Source organism: Blastomyces dermatitidis (genome assembly GCF_000003525.1).
Source record: "Blastomyces dermatitidis ER-3 genomic scaffold supercont1.4, whole genome shotgun sequence".
In the NCBI taxonomy this organism is placed as follows: domain Eukaryota; kingdom Fungi; phylum Ascomycota; class Eurotiomycetes; order Onygenales; family Ajellomycetaceae; genus Blastomyces; species Blastomyces dermatitidis.
In genome coordinates this window covers 1196410-1222578 of record NW_025544777.1, presented here as the reverse complement: position 1 = coordinate 1222578, position 26169 = coordinate 1196410, and the positions used below count along the sequence as shown (strand labels likewise).

The 26169-nt window shown below is 47.9% G+C and overlaps 7 protein-coding genes across 9 annotated transcripts; 4 read left to right on the top strand and 3 right to left on the bottom strand.

Moving 5' to 3' along the window:
- Nucleotides 1-458: 458 nt before the first annotated feature.
- BDCG_03999 (ZIP family zinc transporter) lies at nucleotides 459-2065 on the top strand (the record flags this gene model as incomplete). Its single annotated transcript, XM_045419666.1, has 3 exons — nucleotides 459-513; nucleotides 627-836; nucleotides 909-2065. 3 exons carry the CDS (start codon nucleotides 459-461, stop codon nucleotides 2063-2065), a joined length of 1422 nt encoding a protein of 473 aa, XP_045275917.1.
- Nucleotides 2066-2862: 797 nt separating this feature from the next.
- BDCG_03998 (C6 zinc finger domain-containing protein) lies at nucleotides 2863-5937 on the top strand. The gene is made up of 4 exons (XM_045419665.1): nucleotides 2863-3096; nucleotides 3446-4063; nucleotides 4163-4503; nucleotides 4606-5937. The coding sequence occupies exons 3-4, from the start codon at nucleotides 4396-4398 to the stop codon at nucleotides 5686-5688; spliced, it is 1191 nt and encodes a 396-aa protein (XP_045275916.1). The 5' UTR covers nucleotides 2863-3096; nucleotides 3446-4063; nucleotides 4163-4395; the 3' UTR covers nucleotides 5689-5937.
- BDCG_03997 (acetyl-CoA C-acetyltransferase) lies at nucleotides 5100-8233 on the bottom strand. The gene is made up of 5 exons (XM_045419664.1): nucleotides 7736-8233; nucleotides 7556-7605; nucleotides 7416-7491; nucleotides 6827-7316; nucleotides 5100-6743 (listed from the first exon to the last, which is right to left on the bottom strand). The coding sequence occupies exons 1-5, from the start codon at nucleotides 7798-7800 to the stop codon at nucleotides 6225-6227; spliced, it is 1200 nt and encodes a 399-aa protein (XP_045275915.1). The 5' UTR covers nucleotides 7801-8233; the 3' UTR covers nucleotides 5100-6224.
- An 83-nt stretch (nucleotides 8234-8316) lies between these two features.
- BDCG_03996 (elongation factor 2) lies at nucleotides 8317-12167 on the top strand. The gene is made up of 4 exons (XM_045419663.1): nucleotides 8317-8565; nucleotides 8647-8801; nucleotides 8915-11146; nucleotides 11244-12167. Exons 1-4 carry the CDS (start codon nucleotides 8546-8548, stop codon nucleotides 11807-11809), a joined length of 2973 nt encoding a protein of 990 aa, XP_045275914.1. The 5' UTR covers nucleotides 8317-8545; the 3' UTR covers nucleotides 11810-12167.
- On the bottom strand, nucleotides 11890-18331 carry BDCG_03995 (FAM96B protein). The gene is made up of 4 exons (XM_045419662.1): nucleotides 17737-18331; nucleotides 13541-17656; nucleotides 12812-13258; nucleotides 11890-12690 (listed from the first exon to the last, which is right to left on the bottom strand). The coding sequence occupies exons 3-4, from the start codon at nucleotides 13062-13064 to the stop codon at nucleotides 12317-12319; spliced, it is 627 nt and encodes a 208-aa protein (XP_045275913.1). The 5' UTR covers nucleotides 13065-13258; nucleotides 13541-17656; nucleotides 17737-18331; the 3' UTR covers nucleotides 11890-12316.
- Nucleotides 18332-18474: 143 nt separating this feature from the next.
- On the bottom strand, nucleotides 18475-20836 carry BDCG_03994. Of its 2 annotated transcripts, none has more exons than XM_045419660.1 (2): nucleotides 20013-20836; nucleotides 18475-19926 (listed from the first exon to the last, which is right to left on the bottom strand). In XM_045419660.1, exon 2 carries the CDS (start codon nucleotides 19687-19689, stop codon nucleotides 19249-19251), a length of 441 nt encoding a protein of 146 aa, XP_045280705.1. In that variant the 5' UTR covers nucleotides 19690-19926; nucleotides 20013-20836; the 3' UTR covers nucleotides 18475-19248. The 2 variants fall into 2 exon arrangements, with proteins under 2 accessions (XP_045280705.1, XP_045280706.1); XM_045419661.1 differs by having other exon boundaries at nucleotides 18475-19934; nucleotides 20013-20687.
- BDCG_03993 lies at nucleotides 18743-25216 on the top strand. Of its 2 annotated transcripts, XM_045419659.1 has the most exons (10): nucleotides 18848-18869; nucleotides 19096-20318; nucleotides 20502-21040; nucleotides 21167-21211; nucleotides 21275-21835; nucleotides 21982-22323; nucleotides 22379-22660; nucleotides 22713-23266; nucleotides 23329-23780; nucleotides 23882-25216. In XM_045419659.1, the coding sequence occupies exons 3-10, from the start codon at nucleotides 20986-20988 to the stop codon at nucleotides 24186-24188; spliced, it is 2598 nt and encodes an 865-aa protein (XP_045280704.1). In that variant the 5' UTR covers nucleotides 18848-18869; nucleotides 19096-20318; nucleotides 20502-20985; the 3' UTR covers nucleotides 24189-25216. The 2 variants fall into 2 exon arrangements, with proteins under 2 accessions (XP_045280703.1, XP_045280704.1); XM_045419658.1 differs by having other exon boundaries at nucleotides 18743-18869; nucleotides 19096-21040.
- Nucleotides 25217-26169: the final 953 nt, after the last annotated feature.

Below are 26169 nucleotides of genomic sequence, written 5' to 3'. Positions count from 1 at the left end.
CTGCGCAAATAAATACACGGATTGCGGGTGGAGGCAAAATCGAGAGGAGGGCAGGGCAGGGGACCAACCCTGAAACAAGAATCCAACAGGCGATCCTCTGTTTACGTCCGCTTTTCGCTCTGTGCGCAAAGGAGGGGGATGCAACACGAATGACGAGAGACGGCTGAACAAGATATCTTACCTTTTCCTGTTATATTTCTTCGACGGAGTATTACCACCTCTACGTCTACGTACGCCCATCCGGCTAGCGGACAAAGGATACAAGGCACCGGAAATCCTTGGAGGAAGACAGAGGAAGGGCACAAGTGTCGAACGGGTTTCTCAATTTCGTATTTTGTGGCCTCGACGGCGCGAATCGGCAGAGTACTTCATACTTAAGTGCAATGGAAATTGGCGGAATGAACAGTTTGGGATTTTTGGTTGCAATAACGATAACAACATCTCTTTAGCTTGTAATTATGTTGGCAGCGGGTGATCGTGGTGATGGCAAGGGTCCCGGGGTTTCGATCGGAGGTAGGTTCGGCATTTTCTATAAGATTGGACTACTATAGATGTCCATGGCATAATTGCTATATAGATAGCGATGTGGGAAAGGAACCTTTGACTAAACTATCGACTTCACCTAGGCCCTTCATTAACGAATATTCCCCTTGCGATTCTAAGGGCGGAGCTGGAACGGCGGGGATATGTTGGCATTGACACCAGAGCGGGCGGCGACAGCGCAGACGGAAACGCACCAGACGGTTCAACATGCGGCAGCGGTGAAAGGACCGGCACATATAACACTCCGCTGCACGTTGCGGCATTAGTACTTATTTTGGTGCTCAGTACCTTTGGTTAGTTTGTCACGTTATCGTTACAATTGCTCGTTCTACATGCTTCTAATATTTACACTGCTCTATGTCCAGCATGCTCATTCCCGATTATTGCGCGTCGCTTCCCACGCCTGCCGATCCCCCGACACTTCCTCTTTTTATCTAGACACTTCGGCACAGGCGTGTTGATTGCTACCGCCTTCGTCCATCTCCTCCCTACCGCTTTCATCTCCCTAACCCACCCATGTTTACCAAGATTCTGGAACAAGGGATACCCAGCTACCGCTGGCCTAGTCGCAATGGTCGCTGTCATGATCGTTGTGACCATCGAGATGTTCTTTGCTTTAAGGGGTGCAAAACATGTCCATGGCAGTGAATACGATACCCTAATTGATGAGGGGCCCCAATACCATGAGACCAGCTCGATGCCTCTGGTAAATGGCGATAGTCGCGGGGGCGTACATTTAGGAAAAATCCGTAGTACTCCTCACCCACACGAGGATTCTCCCTCCAACCCAGGCTCTTCATCGCCGCACGGTTTGGCTTTGGAGGAAGGGAGCAGTGAGCCAATGCTCCCTAAAACTAGAGGCAGCGAAACACAAGCCGGAGACGATGAAGATCTTGACCTTGAAGAGCTAGACCCTTTCCCAGATACATCCTCCACCTACAACGAGTCCCGCTCCCACCACTACCCCCGCCATAACCACAACCACCACCACCCGTCCTCCCAAACCATAAGCGCCCACGCCGCGCAAAAGCAGCTCCTACAATGCCTACTCCTCGAAGCGGGCATCCTCTTCCACAGCGTCTTCATCGGCATGGCCCTCAGCGTTGCCACTGGCACCTCCTTCCTCGTCCTCCTCGTCGCTATCTCTTTCCACCAGACCTTCGAAGGCTTCGCGCTGGGCGCGCGCATCGCCTCTCTAATTCCCGCCCTGTTCCCCGCATCGTCTCCCAAACCGTGGCTTATGGCGTTTGCCTACGGTGCCACCACGCCCATTGGGCAGGCTATTGGCTTGGGTCTACATAACCTATACGACCCGGCCAGTACAGCGGGATTGTTGATGGTGGGAATGACGAATGCGTTCAGTAGTGGGTTACTACTATTTGCAGGCCTGGTGGAGTTGTTGGCGGAGGACTTTTTGAGTGATAAGAGTTATGAGACTCTGAGGGGGAGGAGTAGGGTTGAGGCGTGTATGGCGGCTGCGGCTGGGGCGTTGCTCATGGCTCTTGTTGGGGCATTTGCTTGAAAGCAGACAAGAAAATTGGGGTGTCCCTATTTTTGGTGTTATTTGTCATTTTCATTTTCGTTTCTATTTTTTTGTTTTGATATAAACCGTTCATTCTTATTTTTGAACAATATTCCGCACCACTGGTTGACTTTTGACGGCTGGTTCTCGCTGTACCACATATATATCTTACATATAGACCTCTGAGAGATATATACATATATATGACATATTTTATCCTTTTGTTTTCTGCCCTACATATTGACTTGCTCAATTGGATAATGATTTGCCCCTCTTTCGGTCTCCTTTTTTATACTTCTACTCCCTACAAATTTCTCAGAAGTCCCGCGATAACCCGTGGCTTTCGTTGGCAAGGATGGATCACAGCAAATTGCTTAGGACCGTTTCCTAAATTAATTTCCTGTTGTCGCATACCTCTCGGCATGCTGTATTACCCAGCCAACCCCATCTCTTACCAGGAGTTCGGAATCGAAGTCCGATCCCCCCCTAAGGATTTTGGGGTCCGGTTTCCTGATGGCTTGATCAATCCCGGCGGCATCTGATATCTTGTTGGGACTTCACACACAATGAGCTTTTGTTGAGCAGGTGAGTATCAACGCATGTCTTTTCAACCATGTAGTACCAGTACCAATTTACATTCCAGTCATAAAGTTCTCACTAATGGCCCCTTTCCAAAACAAGGAGTCCAACTTCGAGGCAGATTAAACTATAGCACCCCTTGATATTCCTTCGGATGGCTCCTTGGCAGGCTCACCGCTCCAGCCCTATGTTAAAATAGTAAATAATCTTCCGCCAGGCGAAAAATGGCGGGCCTCATACCCAGTTCAATCCACCGGCAAAATGCCCCTATGTTGCCGGCAGTTGAAACTCTAGGTTCTCCACGCTGTGGATTCTTCAACGCCACGGGGATATACCCCAAGCTCCGCGGACCTTTTATCCCAATAATCATGGGCCCCTATCCTAAAAACCTGAACTGAATAGTGAATCTGCTCACCAACATAATATGCGTCTCGACAATTAGAGCCCAACTAGTAAGTGGTTCAAGAAAGAAGAATTTGTGCTTTGGCTTGTCAGCATGCCACTTTCGGAGCGCCAGGATGCTCACGAGCCGGCTCACTCGTGAAAAAGACATGAAGACCATCTCATCTATATACCCTCGCCTGCCTGCAATATAAGGTTGCTTGCTAGGATTGATGTGATATAGTGATATATGGTTCATATGTTGAGGATTGATCATTGCTGGTCAAGAGTTCACCCTGAGGCTCGGTTCTACATCCATTGGATTGAGACTACAACTCCGACTTTGCTCATCCTGTGCACCACCCATCGGTATCAAAAGTTAGTGATGTATCTGGCATTCGGCTGACAGCAAAGAAAAAGCTTAATTTTCACCCTTTCCTGTAACTACGGATTAAGCATAAACCCCGCGTTTCGTTGCAGCTCGAGTCAGCAGCGGAGGACAATCAAGACTGTTGGCCAGCGTCATCACTGTCATGATCCTTCACCCCAGCAATATTTAACGCGGGCTAGTACACCAGCTAGAATATTCGATTAACTACCAATGCCATGAATGAGGGGACCGGGCTGGAAGCCAGAAGCTGAACAGGGCGTTTTTAGTAGTTATCTTTTGAAAACCCAGCTAGCTGTGCAGGTCAGAACTTTGACTCTCCTCCGCGACCCCCAGGCAGAGAGGAGCTTGTCTGGGAGTGGACAGGTTACAAAGCCCCATAAGGTCCACTTATCCATGGCGTGGAGATACCGCTCAGACTATTTAAATGCTGACATGGCAATGGAAAATGGCCCCGAAGCCAGCCCCTGTCTTTTTTTTTTTTTTTCAGTCAGAACAAATACGCTAAGTTCTGCATATATCGGAGGGGGGCGGGAAAGGAAAGCAGCATCTAATATAACATGCCATAACGCACTCAGTTGATGGGCATGAGTAGAACCAACAGCTTTTTCCTCGATAACTACCATGGCAAATGTCGCAAATGAGTAAAGGTATGCGAATATCCATCCCTACAGGACAGGACATATTTCTACAATTTTCAACCATTTTCTTATTGAATGTATATCTTACCTTTTCTATCTATACAAAAGTGCCCCGAAACACGACCAGCATGCGACAATTGCATGTTAAGGCAGCTCGATTGCGTTTATCCCTCGCTGTTCAAATCACAATCACACCAATCACACCAACCCCACCGTCGTCTGCAATCAAATTATAACGACAAGAATTATGTCCCTGTTATGCACTATACAAGGCCGCCAATGCTGCCTCCACTAGCTATCAGGCCAGCTCCCGCGCCGCCGCAGTTTCCCCCTTTTTCACAATGGACGATATGCGCTTCTTCCACCATTATTTGACTGCGGGCTATCCGTATTTGCCAGATGGCTGTGATACAGTGTGGATTACTGAGATACCCCTTCTCGCCCACCAGGTAAATATGTGCAGTACACACATATGTGTGTATTTATATACATGTGTCCATAACTTCTCGCATCCCTCCCATACATGACTATCCAAGCTGACTTCTCAAAAGCACGAATTCCTTATGCACGCCATCATCTCCTTGGGCGCCTCGCACCTCTCCCTTGTCGCCATCATCTCCTTGGGCGCCTCGCACCTCTCCCTTGTCGCCATGGCCGGTTCAGGCCTTGAGGAAATGCACGGTTACTCAACCATGCTATCCCATCGCGGCCTCGCTCTCCGCGGTCTCCAACAATCAATAGACGAGCACGCACATGCCGGCCTTCCCACCGCGTCCACCATGCCAAACATCCCCAAACTCAACGCCATGTTTGCAACCTGCTACGCTCTGATGACGCAATCATCCCACCTGCGTGACGGCTTTACTGACTTCCTCATTCTAATCCGCGGCTCCGGACCCCTAACGGGCCACATCGCAGCCATAACAGGCCTCGACCGCAACGCCCTACTCCTAAGCCTGAAAGAGGGCTTCGACCCGCGCACGCGCTTCTCACACCTGACCCTCACCGGCAACGACGACGCTGAGGATCTCGACGATGACCCTGGCGACGCTATCGACATGGGCATTAATATGTGCGTTGTCAAGCGCTTTGCGGATGCATTGAGGGCATTGATTCCACTCCTACAGCACGAATGTCACCAGAACTATTACGCAGCCATCCTCGATGCTGCCGAGGCATTGCAGCGACGAGCGTGGGTCGATGCATTCAATTCGTTCCACAAGACGTATGTGGTCCTGTGCACCATTGACGAGGTCAGTTTCCAAAATTACATCATCTCGCCATCCGTGAGAGGCGCGGGGGCGGGAACCGGGCGGAGGCCAAAGTGGGAGGGGGAGGTGGAGAAGAATGCGATGTTCCTGCTTTTGTTCATGTACCTCACGGCATTGAAGGTGGCGATGTGTCCGATCATTTGGCGCGTGATACCTGAGCGGGCACTGTTTCCGCAGATGATATTGCCGCAGGTGAGCTGGTTGATAGACATTAGTGCGCGGATTTCGCCGGTGCTACGTGGGCATGTGGTGCTGCCGTTGGAGGTTATCACGAGGGTTGGAGCTGAGTATGGGGTGTTCAAATCGGTATTTGGGGAGCGGGTGAGAGAGGAGTTGACTGTGAGAGCGGAGGAGATGGGGTAGGCTGGGCTGTATGATGGGAAATATATGGATATACCTAGGTAGATAGATCCATGTTTATATGTGGAGTGTATAAATGTAACTTGTCGCCTAGTTCATACTCTTCCCCCTTTCAAATTTGTACCTTGATATATATACATACATACTTTCTTGTAGGCGGAAATCTGTCAGTTAATTTTTTAGTGATGAATGGTTATATCCATCATTTTATTTCGGAAATTTTTAGTTTGCATAACAAGTGATATGAGTCCCACGCATACGTACAGTTTTCCCCATATGAGAGAAACTATGCAAAACAATACATAGGAATCATTTATTTCAAATTGATTGGTCTGTGAAATGTTCTTTTCCACGAGTGAAAAAAAGGGGGCTTATATATATATATAGAGAGAGAGAGAGAGAGAGATATGCGTGTGCCACAAAAATAAAAGTAAGTCAGTGTACTTACTTTGTGGGGACGGCTATCAGGGAATTTGTGCTTTGAAAAAGAGGGACATAATTCTCCATCATCCCCACCCTCAACAAACCCATCTGCAAACCTACTGCAAAGACTCAACAACCAATGCACTAGCACCACCCCCTCCATTGCAGATACCTACACATCCCAATTTCCCCTTCTTCTCCTTCAACACACCCAACAGGGTCGCTACAATACGCGCACCGCTGGCACCGAGCGGGTGTCCTAGCGCAACCGCGCCGCCATGCATATTAACCTTGTCTTCGCTCAGACCCAGGAGTTTAAGATTAGCCAGCGCAACCACGCTAAACGCCTCGTTGATCTCGAAGGCGTCGATGGCGTCCTGCGCGACGCCGGCGTGCTTGAGCGCCTTGGGGATGGCGAGGGAGGGGGCAGTGGTGAATTTGCTAGTTGCTTTGGCGGCGTCACCCCAGCCGAGAATCTTGGCTAGGGGTTTGATGTTGAGCTCCTTTAGCTTGGCTTCGGAGACGAGAACGACGGCTGCGGCACCGTCGTTTAGTGGGGAGGAGTTGGGGGCAGTTACAGTGCCGGTGCCGGGGATGAAGGCGGGTTTAATGGCGCGGAGCTTTTCAGGGTGGAGCTGTGAGGTGGAAGAGAGGGTTAGTATATATTTTTTCTTAGTGATGGGTTATATTCTGAAGTTAAGGCTTCCTGAAAACGTACGTTCTTTGGTTCCTCGTCTTTATCAACAACAACACCGGGCTTGCCTCTGAAACCGGGGATTTCAATAGGGGCAATCTCCCCAGCCAAGAATCCAGCTTTTTGAGCAGCTTGGGCACGCTCATATGATCTGATGGCATAGTCATCTTGTTGTTCTCTGGTGATGCCATGATCAGCAGCACATTCTTCAGCTTGTAGGCCCATGATCTCATTCTTTGACGCATCAGTGAGGCCGTCCCTCATGATACCGTCCACCATGTTTTGGTGACCGTATTTCGCACCGGTGCGCATGTTGGTGATGTAATGGGGGGCGTTGGACATGGATTCGGTGCCTCCAGCAACAACGATATCGGCGTTGCCAGTCATGATGGTCTGCGCCCCTAGGATAATGGCTTTGAGGCCTGAGGCGCACACTTTGTTGACTGTTGTGCAGACGGTGGACTCAGCGAGTCCTGCGCCGAGAGCGCATTGTCTTGCAGGGTTTTGTCCCACACTGTGAGATATGAAATTAGTATATGATATACATATACATCCAATTGAAGGTAATAATAATATGTGAAGGATATATGGGATTGAGTGGGGGTTTGTTTACTTTGCGGAGAGGACGTTTCCGAAGAAGACTTCCTGGACATCACTGGGCTTGATCGCAGGCACCCTCTGAACGGCAGCTGCGCGGGGTCCAAAGTCAGCTTTGGTTATACAATCTGGACCAAGAATAGTAGATTAACTTGCCCTTGATGGCGTGAGAGCCGAGTTGAGGTGCTGTTAAGCTAGAGAGAGACCTAGATGGAGGGGCAACGAAACGTCAGCATGTTGCACCATACCCCACATATTGAGATAGCTAAGAAACAGTCGAATTGTTCGATGACCATTGCAATGCATGCTGCAACTATTTAGAAACTCTCTACTTACCCTAGAAAAGAACCCACGGGGGTTCTCGCGGAGGCGACGATATAGACAGGAGGGAGAGAAGACATGGTTTAGACTATATCGGCGGCGGGGGTTGCTCTGGGAAGCGATGTATTACAGCACGATGGATCCACGGAATGGAGCGATTGGTAGAGGAAGCAGAAGAACGAAGCTGATAGAGAACAACACGAAGGCACAAGAGAAGAAAATTCACAGATTGGCAGCAAGTAAGATGTAAAAGAAGCGTTGCCTGTTGGCGGTAAAATAGGTGGGGGAGAGCGACAAAGTTAAGTTACATAAGTTACATGCAATATTTAACGCCGAGAACAGTGTTTACATACATATATATTGCGGAACAATAGGGGTTAAGTAGGCAGCAACGTTTCTCCTTTTTATTTTTTGCTTTTATCTTTGTATTCCATTTTCAATTAAGCTATTTGATTTATTATTTTGTCCGTATCAAGTTAGCAGCTGTATGGAGTATGGAGTAGTCTGTCCTTGATCCGCTGCCACTAAAAAGTAACTAGCTGTGTATTTTTTTCTGTTGGTGCCTGAGGCTATTTAATATTAACGTAGTTACATAGTAAATATCCAGCTAAGAAACTTTCTGTCCACCGCAAGCTTCCACGCCAAAACCCAGTCAAAGCACCAACCTCTGCTTTCCCCGCCAACCCCATTGCTGCGATTTATAAAAGCAATATTGTGAGATATTGTATTACACTTCTTCTACAAAGCAACCGGTGCTCGCGAAATGATTCATTCCCTCAAGTAATCAGACCGCGCGCTTCTTTGCATCAATCTGCTGCAGCCATCATGGATGATCTTTACGACGAGTAGGTGCTTTTTACTTTCAAGGCAGCAGCGTTTCAGCAGCTCCTCTACCAGGGTCGCGCTAACGGTTTTGTGTTGCGCAGGTTCGGGAACTATATTGGGGAGGCTGAGGAATCGGAAGATGAGCTTAGGCATGGTGAAGCTCGTCCAGACGCTTACGCCTATGACCTCGAGTCGGAGGAAGGTGAAGAGGCCGGAGAAGGAGTCGCTCATGACCAGCAATTGATGGAAATAGATGGTAATGATCACATATATGCATACGGAATTGAACACATCCTTGTTGTCAGTTTTATCGGACATTGTATAATTGGATTTTTGAGCGCTGACATGGATATCGCAAAATCAATACAGAACAAGGTCCTTCGAATGCGGTCATCCTACATGAAGATAAACAATATTACCCAACGGCCCAGCAGGTGTATGGTGAAGGCGTGGAAACACTTGTCGAGGAGGAAGATGCGCAACCGCTCACCCAGCCCATCATCGCGCCCGTCCAGCAGAAGAAATTCGCGGTCCAGGAGGCGGATCTGCCGTCCGTTTTCTATTCTCGCGAATTTATGACCGACCTCCTAAATTTCCCTGACCAAACCCGAAACATCGCCCTTGCCGGTCATTTGCATCATGGAAAAACCGCGTTTATGGATACCCTGGTAATGCAGACGCACGATCTGTCAGAACGGCTGGATAAAAGGATTGGGAAGCGGAAGGATGAGCAACTACGATATACGGATGTCCATTTTGTCGAGCGGGAACGGGGCTTATCTATGAAATCTGCGCCCATGAGCTTGGTATTACAAGGCACCCGCGGGAAATCGCATCTATTCAATATTATTGACACACCCGGGCACGTAAATTTCGTCGACGAGGTTGCCGCTGCGTTCAGATTGGTCGATGGTGTTGTCCTGATAGTTGACGTGGTTGAAGGGGTCCAGATCAATACGGAGCAGATAATCAAGTATGCTGTGCTAGAGGATTTACCTCTCACGCTGGTTGTGAACAAGATGGATCGGCTCATCCTCGAACTGAAACTTCCACCTACAGACGCTTATTTCAAATTGAAACATGTCGTCGAAGAAGTGAACACTATAATTGAGCGGACTCTACCAGGCCAAGGTGAAAAGAGAAGATTGAGCCCAGAGAAAGGGAATGTCGCTTTCGCCTGCACTAGCATGAACTGGTGCTTCACGCTGCAATCTTTTGCCAAGATGTATGCCGACACCTACCCGGGCATCGATATTGCAGAATTTGGCGCCCGCCTCTGGGGTGATATCTTCTTTAATCCTAAGAGCAGGAAGTTCACCCGCAAGGGCGTTGAAGAACAGTCGAAACGGACTTTTGTCTACTTCGTTTTGGAAACTATCTACAAGCTTTTTTCTCACACCATTTCCGAGAGCCCGGAGGACCTTAAAGAGACTCTAGCAACCCTGGGAATCTTCCTAAAGCCTTCCCAGCTGAAATCGGATGCAAAGGTCCTACTAAAGCTCGTTTGCGAACAATTCTTTGGACCTGTTGACGGGTTCGTTGACATGGTGGTCCAGCACATCCCCTCGCCTAAAGAGGGGGCACAGAAGATGCTCGAAAAATACTACACTGGGCCTCTGGATACGAAAGTTGCGGCATCAATGTCAGCATGTGACCAGGACGGACCTTTGGTAATCCAGGTCACAAAACTATACAGTACACCGGATGCATCAAAGTTCGACGCCTTTGGTAGAGTCATGAGTGGTATTGCTCGACCGGGTCAGCAAGTACGAGTTTTGGGCGAGGGATACACCATTGACGACGAGGAGGATATGGTCATTGCCACAATAGCGGATACGTGGATCGCAGAGACCAGATACAACATCCCTACGAGCGGTGTCCCTGCCGGAAACTGGGTACTTCTATCTGGGGTTGATAACTCCATAGTGAAGACCGCTACGCTGGTTCCCTTGAAACTTGAAGATGATGAGGACGCTTATATCTTCAAGCCAATAAAACACATGACCGAATCCGTTTTCAAAGTTGCAGTTGAGCCCATCAATCCTTCTGAACTCCCCAAGATGCTCGAGGGCCTTCGAAAAATCAACAAGAGCTATCCATTAATATCTACGAAGGTCGAGGAATCTGGTGAGCACATTGTGCTAGGAACGGGAGAACTTTACATGGACTGCGTCCTCCATGACCTCCGCCGCCTCTACGCAGAGATGGAACTTAAGGTCTCAGACCCCGTCACCCGTTTCTGCGAGACCGTCGTCGAAACATCAGCCATTATGTGCTACGCCATGACCCCCAACAAGAAAAACAAAATCACAATGATCGCAGAGCCTCTAGATGATGGGATTGCAGAAGACATCGAAAGCGGACGGGTCAGCATACGCGACCCTATTCGCAGAGTCGCCCAGTTTTTCGAACAAAATTACGACTGGGATAAGTTGGCTGCGCGGAGTATTTGGGCATTTGGCCCTGAGGAAATGGGTCCTAATATCCTCCAGGATGACACTTTGCCGTCTCAAGTAGATAAGAAGCTATTAGGGACGGTGCGAGATTCCATACGGCAGGGTTTCAGCTGGGGAACTCGAGAAGGACCCCTATGCGAAGAACGTAAGTCAAGGACTATGTTTCCACTCCCATCCCTAAATAATAAGAAAAACAAACCTACCATTCTAGCGCAAAATCTAACCAATCTCCCCTACCCTAGCAATCCGCAACACCAAATTCAAACTGACCGACATCTCCCTCGCCGACCAAGCCATTTTCCGCGGTGGTGGCCAAATAATCCCCACAGCCCGCCGCGCCGTCTACTCCTCCTTCCTCATGGCCTCCCCACGCCTCATGGAACCCATCTACACCTGCGCCATGACAGGTCCCGCCGATTCCGTCGCTGCCATCTACACCGTCCTCTCCCGACGGCGCGGCCACGTACTCTCCGACGGCCCCATCGCCGGTACACCACTGTACGCCGTCCGCGGTCTAGTCCCTGTCATCGACTCATTTGGCTTCGAGACGGATCTGCGCATACACACGCAGGGCCAGGCGACGGTAAGCCTTGTCTTTGATAAGTGGAGTGTCGTGCCGGGGGATCCGTTGGATAGGGAAGTGAAGCTGCGGCCATTGGATATGGCGAGTGCGATGGCGACGGCGAGGGATTTTGTGCTTAAGACTAGGAGGCGCAAAGGTTTAGCGGAGGATGTGAGTGTTAGTAAGTTTTTGGAGCCGGAGCTTTGGAAGGGGTTGAGGGAGAGTGGGGTTTTGGGGGAGGGGTAGTGGTTAACTGATTTTTCTTTTCTTTCTTTCTTTTTTTTTTTTCGATCTTTTTGGCCCGGGGTTACTATTTTCTTGTTTGCTTCAAGGTAGCTTTGATATGTTAAGAAATATTTCATTTTGGTTGGGTTGCAGGTATTTATGTATAATTAAGGTAGGGGTTGATTTATATTTGTGGGCAAGAAAAGAAAAGCATTGAATGAAACCCAAATGATATAATGTATAGAATTTTAGATATGAAATAAATAATCCCGGTCTCTGTCAAAACACATCCGGGCATGGGAGATACTATACTATGTCATATCATTCATCTCATTCTCCCTCTCCCAATCGAAAGCATGCAATCCAAATTCCTTCCCATAGCAACAAAGCAAATAGATAAGAAATGAAGAAACCCCAACGCCATCCCATCTCTATATGAAAGAGCCGATAACACAACGCCCTCCCTCGGGAAGTAAGAAAATAACCCCTATGCCCAACAGAAAAGAAAACAAAACCCCCAATCCTCACTCACTGACACGTCTCCAACATCTTCCCAATAACCCCCATAAGCGTCCCATTCTCCAACGCAGCCGCAACCCGCTCCTTATCCGCAAGCTGCTTATTCACCTCGTCCGCCGTACTATGCGTGCCCTCCTTGATGCGCACATCGACGCGGAAGCGCGGGGGCAACGACTGCTCCAGCCGCACACGCACACCTAGCCCGATCACCGTGGCAAGGGAGCAGTGGGTTATTGTAGGCGTTATGAGGACGGAGACGGTGCGGAGGGGGGAGTCGGGGTTGCTGGGGAGGGAGGGCTTGATGGAGATGTCCGGGAGGGAGACGACGGCAAGGGCGCCGAGGGATATGGGGTGTTCTGGGTCGGCGATGGTGGCTATTAGGTCTGTGGGAGGGGGAGGGTTGTGTTTGGTTAGTTTTGGGAGTTGGGTGTATTATTATACAGTATGGGTGGGGAAATTCGGGGAGGGGGGAGGGGGGAGGGGGGAGGGGGGAGGTGTAGGTACCGTATATTTCCTGCTCGTCGATGGGCTCTTCCATTAAATCATCACTGTCGCTTTCGGATTCAGAGGAGCTGCCGTTAATGTAGCTTGTAGCAAAGGGATCGTGGAGAAGAGTTGAGGTGGGTTGGAGTTCATGGGCAAAGATTCCGCCGTTATACTGTGACTCTGCTTTTGCGGCGGAGTGGCGGGATTTTTGTTGGCGGGTTGGGAGGTCCGCTGCACTGAGGATTGTGGGGTTTGAATTTTGCATGGCCATTTTTGTAGTCGTTTGGAACTCCTTTCCTTTCGTAGTCTCTTCTGTGCTTTTTGTGTAGGTGATGTAGTGATGTAAACTGGGACGATCTGGGTTCCGGATATGTTGCGGGGCGGAATATTAGTGATTGAGAGAGTCGGGAAGTGTTCTCAGCCAATAGGAGATCCGGGACCATCATGCTGCTTCACGTGACTACTCTGCGGAATTGTTAACTACGGATTAAGTTAAATATACCTGAAACATCACTGTATGAAACGGATTTCTATGCGACCCGCCATTGAGTTTACTAAAACATCGCAAATTTCTAGAGAGGGAATAATGATAGAAGAGAACTTCAGCTCCTGCCATCGAAATCATGCATGTCTCAGCAGGCCGATTGAGCATCTACTATTATTGCCCCTGAATGAAGTGCGCTTCAACTCTTGTTGGATCATGGGGCAAAATGATGAACACCCCACCGCAGCTCTCCATGGACATACCTAGGAATCGGCAAATGCTACTAAACAGTTCCCTCCCCTTTTTTCAAGAGGAACATCCAGGGCTGTCAAAAAGCCATTCTTTTTTATGCCAGTTGTTCCACCACCTCAAGCATCCCACTCTTGGAATCCATCTGAAGACCAGGCTTCCCTTCAGAGCAGCCTGTCCAGCCAGCGCATCCCTCTTCACATTGTCTGAAAGGGCCTCTGCAAGATATCAGGGATGGCCCCTTAACGTCCGTCCCTACTAGGATATAAGCTCATATTCCTAGCCCCCACCACTGATAGACCACATTAATAGCTAACAATGAGCCTAGAGAGCGAGGCGTCGGCATGAGGGGCACGGATGATTCAGTTAGTGAGCATTCATCATGCTGGGCTGGGCAAGACGGTCCATGGATTGTTAAGGTTTTGCAAAGACTGGACGACTGTGTGGAATATTGCTATCCTAGCTCACCAAATTTCGCTTTTGCTTCTGAAGTAAATGTGCGGGCCTTTTAAACAAAATGGAAGGCCGTGGCGGACGTGCTACTGAAGTTAGAAAACTAATGGACATTTCGTCTGGCTCGGCCCTTACATGTTTCATCGCATTGTGCAGACTCAGAAGTGTAGGCCCCCCTCCCTCGACACCCAGTAAGCACTAATAGAAGTTTAGATTAACAAAATTATGAGAGTCCGCGAGCTCTGCGATTCCTTCACGTCAGGCACCTTGTTTAAGAAGTGGGTTCCTGTCTGTGTACGACGGGAGCGTTGTTCCAAGGTTTCTATCCTTGAGCAAGTGGCAGTAGTTAGCCGGAAACTAGGATACCCTCTGATCCAGTGATCCACCGGAGTTCTTCCCCTATTACGGGAGCATGGGAGCTAGTTAGTTAGCTTTGTGAAGGTGTTTCAGGTTGGCTTCGGCATTGTGTGTAACGGCTGTGATGGGATTACTCTTTTTCCATTGAGGGAAAGTGAAATAAGCCCCTCATCTTTGGCTGAAAATGGGGCGGCAAAACTTGGAGGCAACTAGGATATAACATTTGGTAATGGCAGACCGAACTTTGATGTTTTAATCTCACACGGGTATAAAACCAAGGCACGCTTTTGTGTGCAGGTGAAACTTTGGAGATTCGTATAACTTCGCAAGTTTCCTTTTTGGGTGCAGCCGACCCTCGGCCTGCACGCTGACATACAGACATTCTTAGGCAAATCTTAACTAACTAGCGCGCCCTAAATGATGACAGCAGGCGGAGACAAGGGGGAAAATCTCTATAGGAGAAAATTAGAACGCTTCTGAGAGTGGCGGTAATGGATTCTGGCGATGTTCTTGGTGAGACTGAACCTAATTCAGGGAAGCTCTACAGCGACGAACATTACTCATTAAGCAGAAACACGGAGCTGTTCGGGAGCAGGGGATAGATAGGAGGAAGGCATGGTGATATAAATATGGATTGAAGATGCCAACCTCAAAAAGATGAGTCGGAAATGACTAAGGACTTATAATTTAATCATCTCCTGGTTTCTCCATAATTTCCCTGATCCCATATGAATATGTCCCTTTAGCATCATGATATTCTATGCAAGAGGAGTGCTATCGAGCCTTTGACTGGCAAAGGGTCCCCGGTGTTTCGGAAGAAAGCTTTTGAGCTTGAATCGAGACCTCATCAGATTATTTCTGCGGCCAGGATGCTCAGGGTTGAGACTATATAATATTCCACATTCGGAGATGCTCACTAAAGGGGACCAGCGCTGCATAGGTCATGTTTGTTCAACATTGATAGAGCAAACGTCTATGGAGCCTCGTGAAAATATGCCGTACGGTGAGGATTAAAGTAATGGTCAAATCAAACAGGAATTGTTTCATAGGTCAGTGATGAATTTTTGTTTATTTCCTTTTTAGCTCGAGTCTGTTTTTCAGAAAGCTGCTTGGGAGAGATTCCTAGTTGGCTCAGGGAATTGCTGAAACACCTATCTACTACCATAACGTATTTCAAGCGCCAAGTGTGCATTGACATAAAAATAGCGACAGCGACAGCAACGGAAGGTTGTAGAGAGAGAATTGTCGATATGAGGTTCAATAACACCTACACGTAACCGTGATTTGTTCCAAAAATTCCCGACAATTTGGATTAGGGTAGGGGCATATCTTTGTGGATGGAGTTAGAGTAACGCAGCAAAACGTTACACTTTTGTGTATGGAGCTGATGTAGCGGAGCAAAGGTTACACTTTCCTTGTGGGAAAGCAATGATAAATAAACCGCTGCAGTGGCTATTTCACCTTGGCATTGTCGCACTTTAAGCGAAAAGTGCTAAGTGATGTTTGTAAAGCATTCCTGCACATGACATGGGTATTATTGTCTCCATTGATTTGAAAGCCGGATTGAAGGGTGAGATACCGAGCGTCAGGTGCAAACCCTAATTCTCCTCAGAGGCCAAAGATTATAGAACAAGTTGATAGCGTAGCGGGTAACTAGAGGTTATTTTACTTACCCTGGCTGCATCAATCGTTGAAAGGGTGGGAAGAGGCTAGACTGTAGAGGGAATGTATACTTCTCAGATTTCAAGGAATAGTGCCTGTTTGCGAGTGTCGCTTGTTATTTTTATCCCTTGGTGTTTCTTGGGTACCATATTTGATGGAGAAAGATGGTAGATGATACGGCAACAGACGGGGCAAGGCCAGACTTTTTTCAGGGTTTCTGCGTGGTTAAGGGTAGCCCTGTAAAGCACCCATGCTCGACTTTGTGGCCATGAATTCTTGTTGAAAGAATTTGAATTTTGTCTTTCCATTTTTGGGATTGCATTTTGTTGGAGTATGAGGAATTTAAAAGTAGACGTTGTCCAGTGAAATAGCGAGGCCTCTGAATTCTGGCAGAGAAAAAAAAAATTATTAGGATGTTGTTCCAGAAATCATGATCGACTAGAAAAAAAAAGAGTATCGGGGGTGAAATTGGCCTTTAGCATTCCGATTTTCAAATATTGGACATGGTCGGCCGTTATGTATAAGTACCAGATTTTGGATTCTTTGCCATACTCGGTTGGTTGTCCATATGGACGTTGTGAGGTCCGACTTCTAATTCTCTTGTCTCTGGTTTTCTTCACGATTTAAAAAGTGATTGAAGGGGTAGTTTTCAGAGCCCTGCGCTGGCATTCCTGTTCATCCTTTTCACCAAAATAAAAAGCATTATCATTCATACTTTTCGGCAACGCAAGATTTCCATCGGCCGCCTCTGAGAGATTAGGGGCTCGGCCAACCATTGTTGAACCCCGTATCATGGCGTTGAAGATTCTTGCTAATATCTTCCAAATTATTTGCGGTTTCGAATTCATATTTCAAAAGGGCTGGCCTGAGATCTTTGAAAATTGCATCTTGGGTTGGTTGAGCAAGTTCATGAATCCTCTTAGATCAATTAATTTTCTTGTCCCGTCAACCAATGGAGATGGAATTGCTGGATCATCCGCCGCGTGTCATCCGTGCATAGCGTCCTGAGTAGCGGAGCCATGGGGTGGCATATATGCATGGGCTGCACTTGATGAACCGGGCAAATGGTAGAGAAGGCTCCTTGCTTGCCACGGTGTTTATGGGGTTGCACGTCAGGAATGCTCTGATGTGCCATCCTCTTGTGTCTGCCAGTGCTTTTTACACAAGGCATCCTTCCATCCTTCCACAAAAGCAACTAAGGGGAATTTCAGGAAGTATAAAGTGCAGGCCACTAACAAGCCAAGTCATGCAAGCGAGTAATGAATGGGGGAAGCTGCATTAAGCCGTCCATTCAGAGAATGAATAAATAGCCGGGAGTCGGGGATTAGATGGACGAGGTACCCGTGAAGAATTTTAATTGTCGAAGTCTGGAGAGAAAGGTCAAGGACAAGGGATCTGAAAGGCCAATTAGCTACAGTAGCCCCTAATGATGTCTGCTCTGGGTTGTGTCGGGATGTAGTCAACACACATGGAAGAAGCCAGGATAACGACAGATGGAAGGTTGCAGTTGCGGCTGACGTCAGTGGCTGCGAAGTGATGATTATCTAATGACTCACGTGATCAAGAGCCCTCCATCCATCCAGCCCGCCAAACGTCACGTACTCCGCCGCAACCATAATCATAACGTCGCACAGCATGGCATGCGGACAATAATAATGCTGGTGGAACTCTCAGTTTAGTCGACCGTGCATCTTCAACGAAGATGGGAAAAGGGCTTTTTCCGACATCACCAACATACCACACTTGATACTGATGGATCGCAAATAATATTGGAATCGACACCCGGGGTAGCCGAAATGGATATCCCCAAGAGCCGGACAATAATGGCGGGATTGCAGCGCCATCAATAGATATTCTGCAGAGAAGGTTTCATGTTGGCCATGGCCACTTTCAGGATCGACGCCTTTCATCCGTTCTTCATGAGCTGTTTTTGTGGACCAGACATGGATAATAATTCTAGTCAAAGAAGCCCTTCGCGCAGAGAATGAGCCTAAAATTGATCCCTGGCCAGGCATTGGCGTGTGGGGCTCTTGGGTTGAAAATCTCGGCACATCTCTTCGTCTCCAGCTTGACCCGCATCGCTTATTGGCACCCCCATCTCCTCCCCACGTAAGTTTCAAGAATAATGATCTTCTTGAACATTTTCCAGGGGAATGTAGCAGGGTTCCCACGCCGAGTGTTGCAAATAAATATCACCAGTGCTTGCGTGCACCGTTTTCGCGGAATGTCAATGGGTGACAATCAAAAGGCGCAGCAGGTTTGTCCTCTGCCTGGAACATCCATTTCTTTATCCTTCTAAGCCACGCCTCGTGACAGGTTGCAAGGCAGGGGAGGGAGGTCATGGAAGAATAGGCTATTCTGGAAGCTGGGGCTGAGAACTTTTCTGAAGCCTTTTCTTTGGCTTTGTTTTATGCTCGCGGAAATCTGCCAAAGGTTGCGGATATCATATCTGCAATTGGAATCCATGCTTGGATTGTTTTTATTTTATTGAGAGATTTATTTCTTTTAATTCTTTATGTACTTTATGTATTTTATGTATTTTTATATTCTATTTCAAAATAGGGGGTTCAATTCCGTGCGGCCTAGCCAGTTCCGGTTTCTTCATGGCTGCTTATTTTTTCAAACGACCCCCACCCCCAAATTACGCCGTGCTCCTTCGCAGTCTTTCCCCACTTTCTCACTCCGCTCATGGTGAAGATCCCGGATTTGTAGTGTTTGGTTGTGGGAGGGGGGGAGGGAGGGAGTGAGTGTCCGTGAGGAGTCGGCAACCTTGAGAAGATCTGGTCACAGAGCCTCCTGACTTGAAACCATGCAGCTTCTTTCCCATATTTTCTAGAGCCTGGAGCTGCGTGGGGCAATTCAATCATTATTGTAAGCAAAAATAAACCAGTTGGCAGCAGATGAGCGCGGGAAAATGGAGGGGCAACTGCAACACAAACTTCCCAAATCACAGGGTCACTCCTGCACCTGTACTCCGTACAAGCAGCGATGTGCCGCCCGTCCAGCCACCATCATTTATGCAGCACGTAATTATTAGTTATGGATGGACCCATGGATGCCGTCGCTTCCATATGTTTAGCTGACTAGAGAGCCACAGATACCCACCCACCCATGGGATTACCGGTGGACGCAGCCGGACACCCTTGGGCATCGATGCCTGCCTTCAATCTGCCTGGAAGGGAAGGCTAACTCTTCAGCAAACCCTATAGCGAACCGATCCGCCTCTGAGATACGTTGCTTCCCATTCTCCTCACTGCACTTCAATTAAGATCCCTTTTGTTAGTTCCTGATTCTCCCCATCCTCGAGTGACAGCACGCTACCTGCTGGGTAGAGAGGTATCGAGATAGATGTCGTAGCAAACAGCCATGCGCTCCGTAACATAAAAAGGAAATAAAATCTGTTGGGCCCGAAGCTTCTCGAAATCCCCTTTCGATGACTTGGTCCGCACCACCGTAATATGTAGTCTACTAGCCATGCCACTGTCTCATCAATCGCCTCCAACATAAACTTCCACTTAGAAGTGCTTTCTCCTGCCTGCTTGGCCGCCGTACTAAAATAGCGCCGCTTTCCCTTGATCAGTTGTGGCAAAGCAAAATGAATAATATTAAGGATTGGAAGGCTCTTGCTGTTCACCTGGACCGTGGGGATTTCCGCCGAGACGTCCGATTGTATCTCCAACCGGGGGATCATCTTATCATCCCTATCCCACCAGCACACGCCTTTGGCGCTGTCCGGTATATCTGCTGAAACCCTGCTAGAGGTTATTGCCTGTAGGGGATCAAACGCTCTAGCGGAGGCCCACTGACGACGCACAGTCTTAATATTATAGTCAGACAGACGGAGCGCAGTACGATCTCTTGAGTTCTCTGGAGTGACTTGGAGAGACGAAACGCTTGCCGCCGTTGTTTCTTTCCCGCTCCTCTCTCTCTGCCCCTCTCTCCCATTGTTAGCCGCCTCATCTTCTCTCGTCCTTTTCACCCACCCACCCCTTTATTTAGTTTTTTAAGACTTACTCTTCACATCTCTCACCCACAGTCAGTCACACCATCCCCTCTCCCTCCCCTCCTCCGCACAAAAGTGTCAACATCCCTGGTGTCATAGATAAAGTATGTGGCGTCAATGATTAGCTCCGCTTCCCGCACACTCTGCCGACTGAATCACCCGCCTTGGTGCTTTTCCGGCTCCACGGATCGATCCGCTGCTCGCGTGTCTGGCTGACCGATTGCTGGTTGCGTTGACTGAAGAAGCTGGAGTCTACGCACAACAACCCAACCCAATTAATAATCCCGTGACCGGGCGCTTCACATGTTTCCGGATTAGTTAGTTAGCAAAGCTGCCATTTTGCATTTCGCCTCCTCCCTCCACCCCCCTCAGTCAGGCTCCTCGACTCTACCCCATCCCCCCTCCCCACAATCCTCATTCCGCTCGGACTCTGCGAAATAATGCGGCCAATAATGACTGTGTTGAGTACTGACTGCCAATGCCTTATTCCTCGTGTTTAGGATAAGCCCCGTGCTCCTGTCTCATCGACCCGCTCTTTGTTCACCGCGTTCCTGGCGCCCTCGGTTTGCGCCCTCGGTCTGCCCCAGAACCTTCCAAACTGTGGATTCACCTTGGGAGCCGCGCATAACTTCCCCTACCTACCATGAACCTGGGGAAGCGGGTAAATAACACACCGTTGAAAATCCCCGGTGTATGGTTTTTCGCTCTACGATCCCATCTCAATAACCTCCTCCGATTACTCCTAGGCGCTAGAACATCAGTATCCGTGTTTGCACGATCGCACGCCTGTCCCACTCTGTCTACATTTATCGTTGAAACCCCACACGCGTGTCAGATACAGTGGCACTTGCACAGCGGCTGCAGGCTCAGCTGTCCATAGCCCAGGCCTGACTTCTACCACCTTTGCAATACTTTCGCACTGCCCGCCACAGCAAGTCCCATTTACTTGTGGCCTCGGTCAGCGCTCCGCTCCCGATTGTGCCGATGCAGGCGTTCTCATTTGTTCCCCCTAGCATGGGCCCCGCCGAGGGCCAGAAGAGTAAGCTCTCGTTGCTCTTACGCATTGTAGAGAAACTCGCGTTACTGCAGGGATATATTTGTCCTGCTGGTATCCGTGGTGTTAATGCGCCTAGTGTTTTGATTCTGACGTGAATTGCATACGTAGACTATGTTTTTGTGGACGAACACAACAGACACAAGCGTCTCAAGGGTATGCTTTACACCTTGACTTTTCGCGCGCTCGGGGAATATTTTTGGACTAATATTTGGATAGTTATGAGAGCTTGCAATGGCTGTCGCAAACGAAAGATTAAATGCGATGCTGCAACCACCAATACCTGGCCCTGCTCCGCGTGTACTCGATTGAAACTTGTTTGCATCCCCCCAACCATCGGCCAGGATGGCGATTTTTCATCCCATGGCCAAATGCCTGAGTCGAGTCAGCAGCCGCCGCCAACGAATCTTCTTCATTCCGCAGATTTAGACCTTTCCTCCCAGAACATATCTCACCAACCGCTTTTTCTTGATAGGACACATGCTCAGAGTATTGGAGGCGGCCGAAGCTATAGTGAGGAATCCCGGTTGTATCAAGCGCAAGCATATACAGAACATGCGCAAAGCCCCCGGCATATATATCACGCCCTCTCTCCACCGCATCTTGTTCCTATGCAACATAACCAAACATTTCAACATAACCCGAACCTATACACTACGTCACCACCTCATCAACTCCTAACGAGAGTGGACACTACATCGTATGCGAAATCTGAACATTCAAATGCAGAAGATCTGAGCGATGCACTTGGCGATCTTAAAATTGACGAAACTGGTGTTGGTATGTCATTAGAATTACAGCTGGTGACTTTGTTTGCCAGTTCTTTTCGTATCCAAAGCTATTTATGGCTTTCCCATCCACACTTAATATCTATATTTTCTCTTCTGCATATAAACCAAATTATTGTTAACGCTTCTTTTCCAAAGCCGCTTATATCCGGCAACCTCGAAAAGGAGACAAAGATCCGGAAGTTCCGACCGCAGAGGAAGGTGACGCGAAGCTCCCACCCTTTATTTCGACCTCTGGCGCAACTATTCGTATACCCCCTGAACTGATGCCATCAGACGACGACGCTATGAAATATTTCGATATTTACTTTACCCATATCCACCCTTATGTACCTGTCGTGCATCGAGGCCACTTATATCAGCAATGGCAATCCGATAAAACATCCATATCGCCCCTTCTTTTAGAGGGCATATTTGCTTGTGCCGGGAGGATGTCGGATGATCCCGCGCAAGGAGCACAGTGGCTTGCGCTGGGCAATCGTGAGTCTTCTTGAAGAGAAAAATAATCGTAGTTCTTACCATTAACTTTTACAAGGGCACGAAGCGGCATTTATGGAAGCTCCTCGACTGAGTACGATCCAGGCCTTATTACTTTTCCTAAAAGCTAGAGAGGGCTCCCCGAAAAAAGGTTACTTCTACCGCTCTTGGCAGACGGTGAAGACTATGGTTTCCATGGCGAAGGACCTCGATCTTCATGAACACCACAGCTATCATGCTGAAGGACAACCTTGTGGGCTTGATACAGTTGAATGCCTCGTCCAAACCAGAGTATGGCAAGCCCTTTTGGTGGTCGAAACAATGATCGGTGGTCCTCAAGGTACGAAAACATATCTCCATATTCATGACGAAGTTCTAATTTCAAAATATAGGGCGCTCGGATTTTGGAGTTGATCCAGATTCTGTTGAATACGGGACTTCATTGAATATTCCCAATTTAGACGCTTTTGAAATCGAAAGGTCACGATTATTTGCTTATTTTATACGCAATGTCCGCAGCATTCGACTGATCACAGATTCATATCATAAGCTCAAGAGACAACCGGACTGGGGAGCCGATCCTCGATTTATAGAAAACAACACCCTAATCCCAGACTGGCTCGCCAACCTTCCGCCCGACTTGCAGGTCACATATCCGCCAGATGGGTCTCCGCCATGGCTTCCATCCCACCTTGTGGGAAATATGCATTCTCATTTCCACCTTTCCACCATAATCCTACACCGTCCTCAACTTCTGGCATCGAAATCTTTCGCCGCTGGCGGGAAATGGAGAACTCATATGCTTCTCTGTTATAATTCAGCAAAAAAGCTCTGTCGCCTACAGGAAGCGATTATACGATCCTTTGGTTTGAACGGCTTGTTTTACATGCAGCGCGGTATCAGCTTTACTGTATATGGTATCTTGACATGTACGATGTTGCATCTCGTGAGTACAACCGAATGTCGTGCACCCCGCATTATGTTGTCTTCTGACCTTGTAACCGGTAGATTGCGATCACCTCCCCTGACCCCGAGCTTAACTCCGATGCAAGGATATATTTCACCCGCCACATGCGTCTCCTCGAACAATGTGCAACTACATGGCCTGTTCCCGATTTACAAGAGTCGATCAACCAACTTCGATTAGCGTTTTCGGCCGATATTAACAAGCCATTTGAGCTAAAACGGAGCTTTCCCTATGGTAGTCCATCAGATCAACATCACCCCAGTCCTCCAATGGACTCTCACTACTTATCCTCGTCCTTTGCTGCAAGTTGCCCAGAACAGAATCAACTCGCATATGGAACCCACGCACTCACGCCTCCTATATCTGCTGAGGTTAATGATAAGGCAGGCGGCCCTACACTACAAGAGATAATGCAGAGTCATGACCAAAACCAAGACCTGCTCAACATCCCATTGGCCGATAGTAACACCTGGGATCCCACTCGAATTATCAAGTAAGTACCTGGGAAATAACAGAAACCATGCTATAATAAACGATACATATGAAACATGGAACCTTTTGACTAACCCTCCCCCCCCCTTTTCACTTTGATAGCCAATGGGACCTTGCCTTCTCTGGCGGTGGATCCAATGCTTCCAGCACGAATTCTCCTCCACTCTCAGCAACCAACCCCTCGCAGGACGGCCAGAGCCTCCCAGCCCAATACCGCATGCACTATTCCCAAACGCCCAAGATGTCCTCCATGCCTGTCCCGCAACCTATGGCCCAGCCCACTTATAGCAACATGCAGTCGGTGATTAGCGCGCGAGACTGGCAACGCAGTGTCGCTAGTGTATACGACCCACAAGGCTTGAAAAGGAGGTGGGATCATCAGGTAAATTTGGACCAGGACCGCGGATGAATGTGAGAAGAGCGCTCCATTCTCACCATTACGCACCCGTGAAATACCATGGGACGACTACCCGCCTTCCGGACCATATGGTAGATGCATGTGCTAGTATTCAAGAGATTGTGCTGTTGCGCCAAGCTTGATGCGGGAACTTGTTCCCGTTTCCAATGCATTTCCATATCCAAACACATTTTGCATCGATAGTGGTGACTATCTAAGGTGATTTTAGATATAATGCTTGTCATTCATGACAATCATAGTCCAGGGGTGCAACCAAGTCGTTTTCGGACTCGAGGCATCACATCGTGACATCATACCGGTCCTGCAACTCCCCAATCATGTTAATCCGATTACCATTTATATACTCATACCAACATTTACCCATGCTTGATCAACGAACAAAAAAGAAAAAAGATAAAGATAAAAACAACATACAGATTTTTTCCCATATATACCCCGATATTTAACGCCCCCATTTGCTTCTTTCGAAGAACGAGAACACATCGATGCGTTTTATGTTAATTTTTCTCTGCTATGATGGGACGAATGTGTGCGATTTTTGCGTTTGTTCTTACTGCTCTGCTTAATTACTATTCTTGTTTAGCATACACACACACACACATATATATATATATTTCTGGCCCTTTCGGTTTCTTAACCAGGCCTGGGTATCCATTACAAGTTACTATCTAGTATTTGGGAACGGCTGCCCGCATCTGTTAGAGGATGATGGACACCCGTGTCTAAATGTTGTATGTGGTCGCTAGACCCATTTTTCTTTTCACACCTTTTCCTCTCATCTCACCTTTTCCCTTCCTTCTTCCATCTATTTCAACTTTTATTTCATATCCCTTTTTATTTTGTTATTGGAAAGGAGGCCCATGGTTTGGATGGGAGGCTATTTGTTACTTGTCATGTTCCTGTTTCGTATGTGCCTGTACATTAGACAATTGATTCCATTGAGGATTCAGGCGATTGGGCTTTGAATTTCTTTTTTTTCTTTTTCTTTTCTTTTTCTTTTTATTTTTCTTTTCTTTTATTTTATATTTTATTTTTATCTTTTGCTATAATTTTATTCTATTAATTGGTTTACGAGGGATGTGAGGATTTGGCCAACTGGCATTTCCCTACGTCCCCTTTCCTCTGAGTCGATTCGATTTGGCTCAGTTGCTGAAAATCCGATCTTGAGATAGGAGGGAAAGCGGCGACCTAGCGTAGCCAAAAAAAAAAAAAAAAAAAAAAAAAAAAAAAAAAAAAAAAAAAAAAAAAAAAACAGAATAAAGGAAAGAGAACAAAAAGATGTGTACATTGCGTGATTGTGTATAGATAGATATTGTTATCTCCATCTATTGTAGCTATTTCCTCCGCCCCCTTTTCCCCTTTGCGATTTTGAGTTTATAACTGAAGGGAGTACAGGTGCGGTGTTCACGGATGGTTTCGAAAGGTAAATTCAAAAGAGATGAGGCATCAAACAATGAGAAAGGCTATTTTAACATGACCTGGCAATTACACGTATAGATGCAACACCTTGCTCATGCAGCCAGCTATCCGTGCGAGAAAGTAGGTGTCATCATTCCTCCCCTCACTATGTCCTGCCTCCATATCCTTCAAACCAGGCAGACCGTTCGGCATTAGCGTTGATGGGATAGAAGGCCCGCCCACGCACGTGTCGATGGCGAGCGCGTAACAGCATGCATGCTTGCTCCGCGGTTTTGCGAATGGGGGCAGGGGGGTATTTGTGTATGGAACATCTGTAACTGAACTTCTTAACCCTCGAGCTCTCATTGCCAACACAGATCATACCCTTTGTAACCATGTAACCACCATCTTCCCAAATCACATTTAAAGCTCGTCGGATAAAGTTGAAAAACCGGAAATGGCGTAACTTGAATATTCTGCCTTCTTCAACTTTTTAATGGATTTTTGTTTTATTTTAGGTCGCTCATTGCAATGGGGCAAAATGCCCTGGGGCTGTCGCTAGTCCGTATAATTC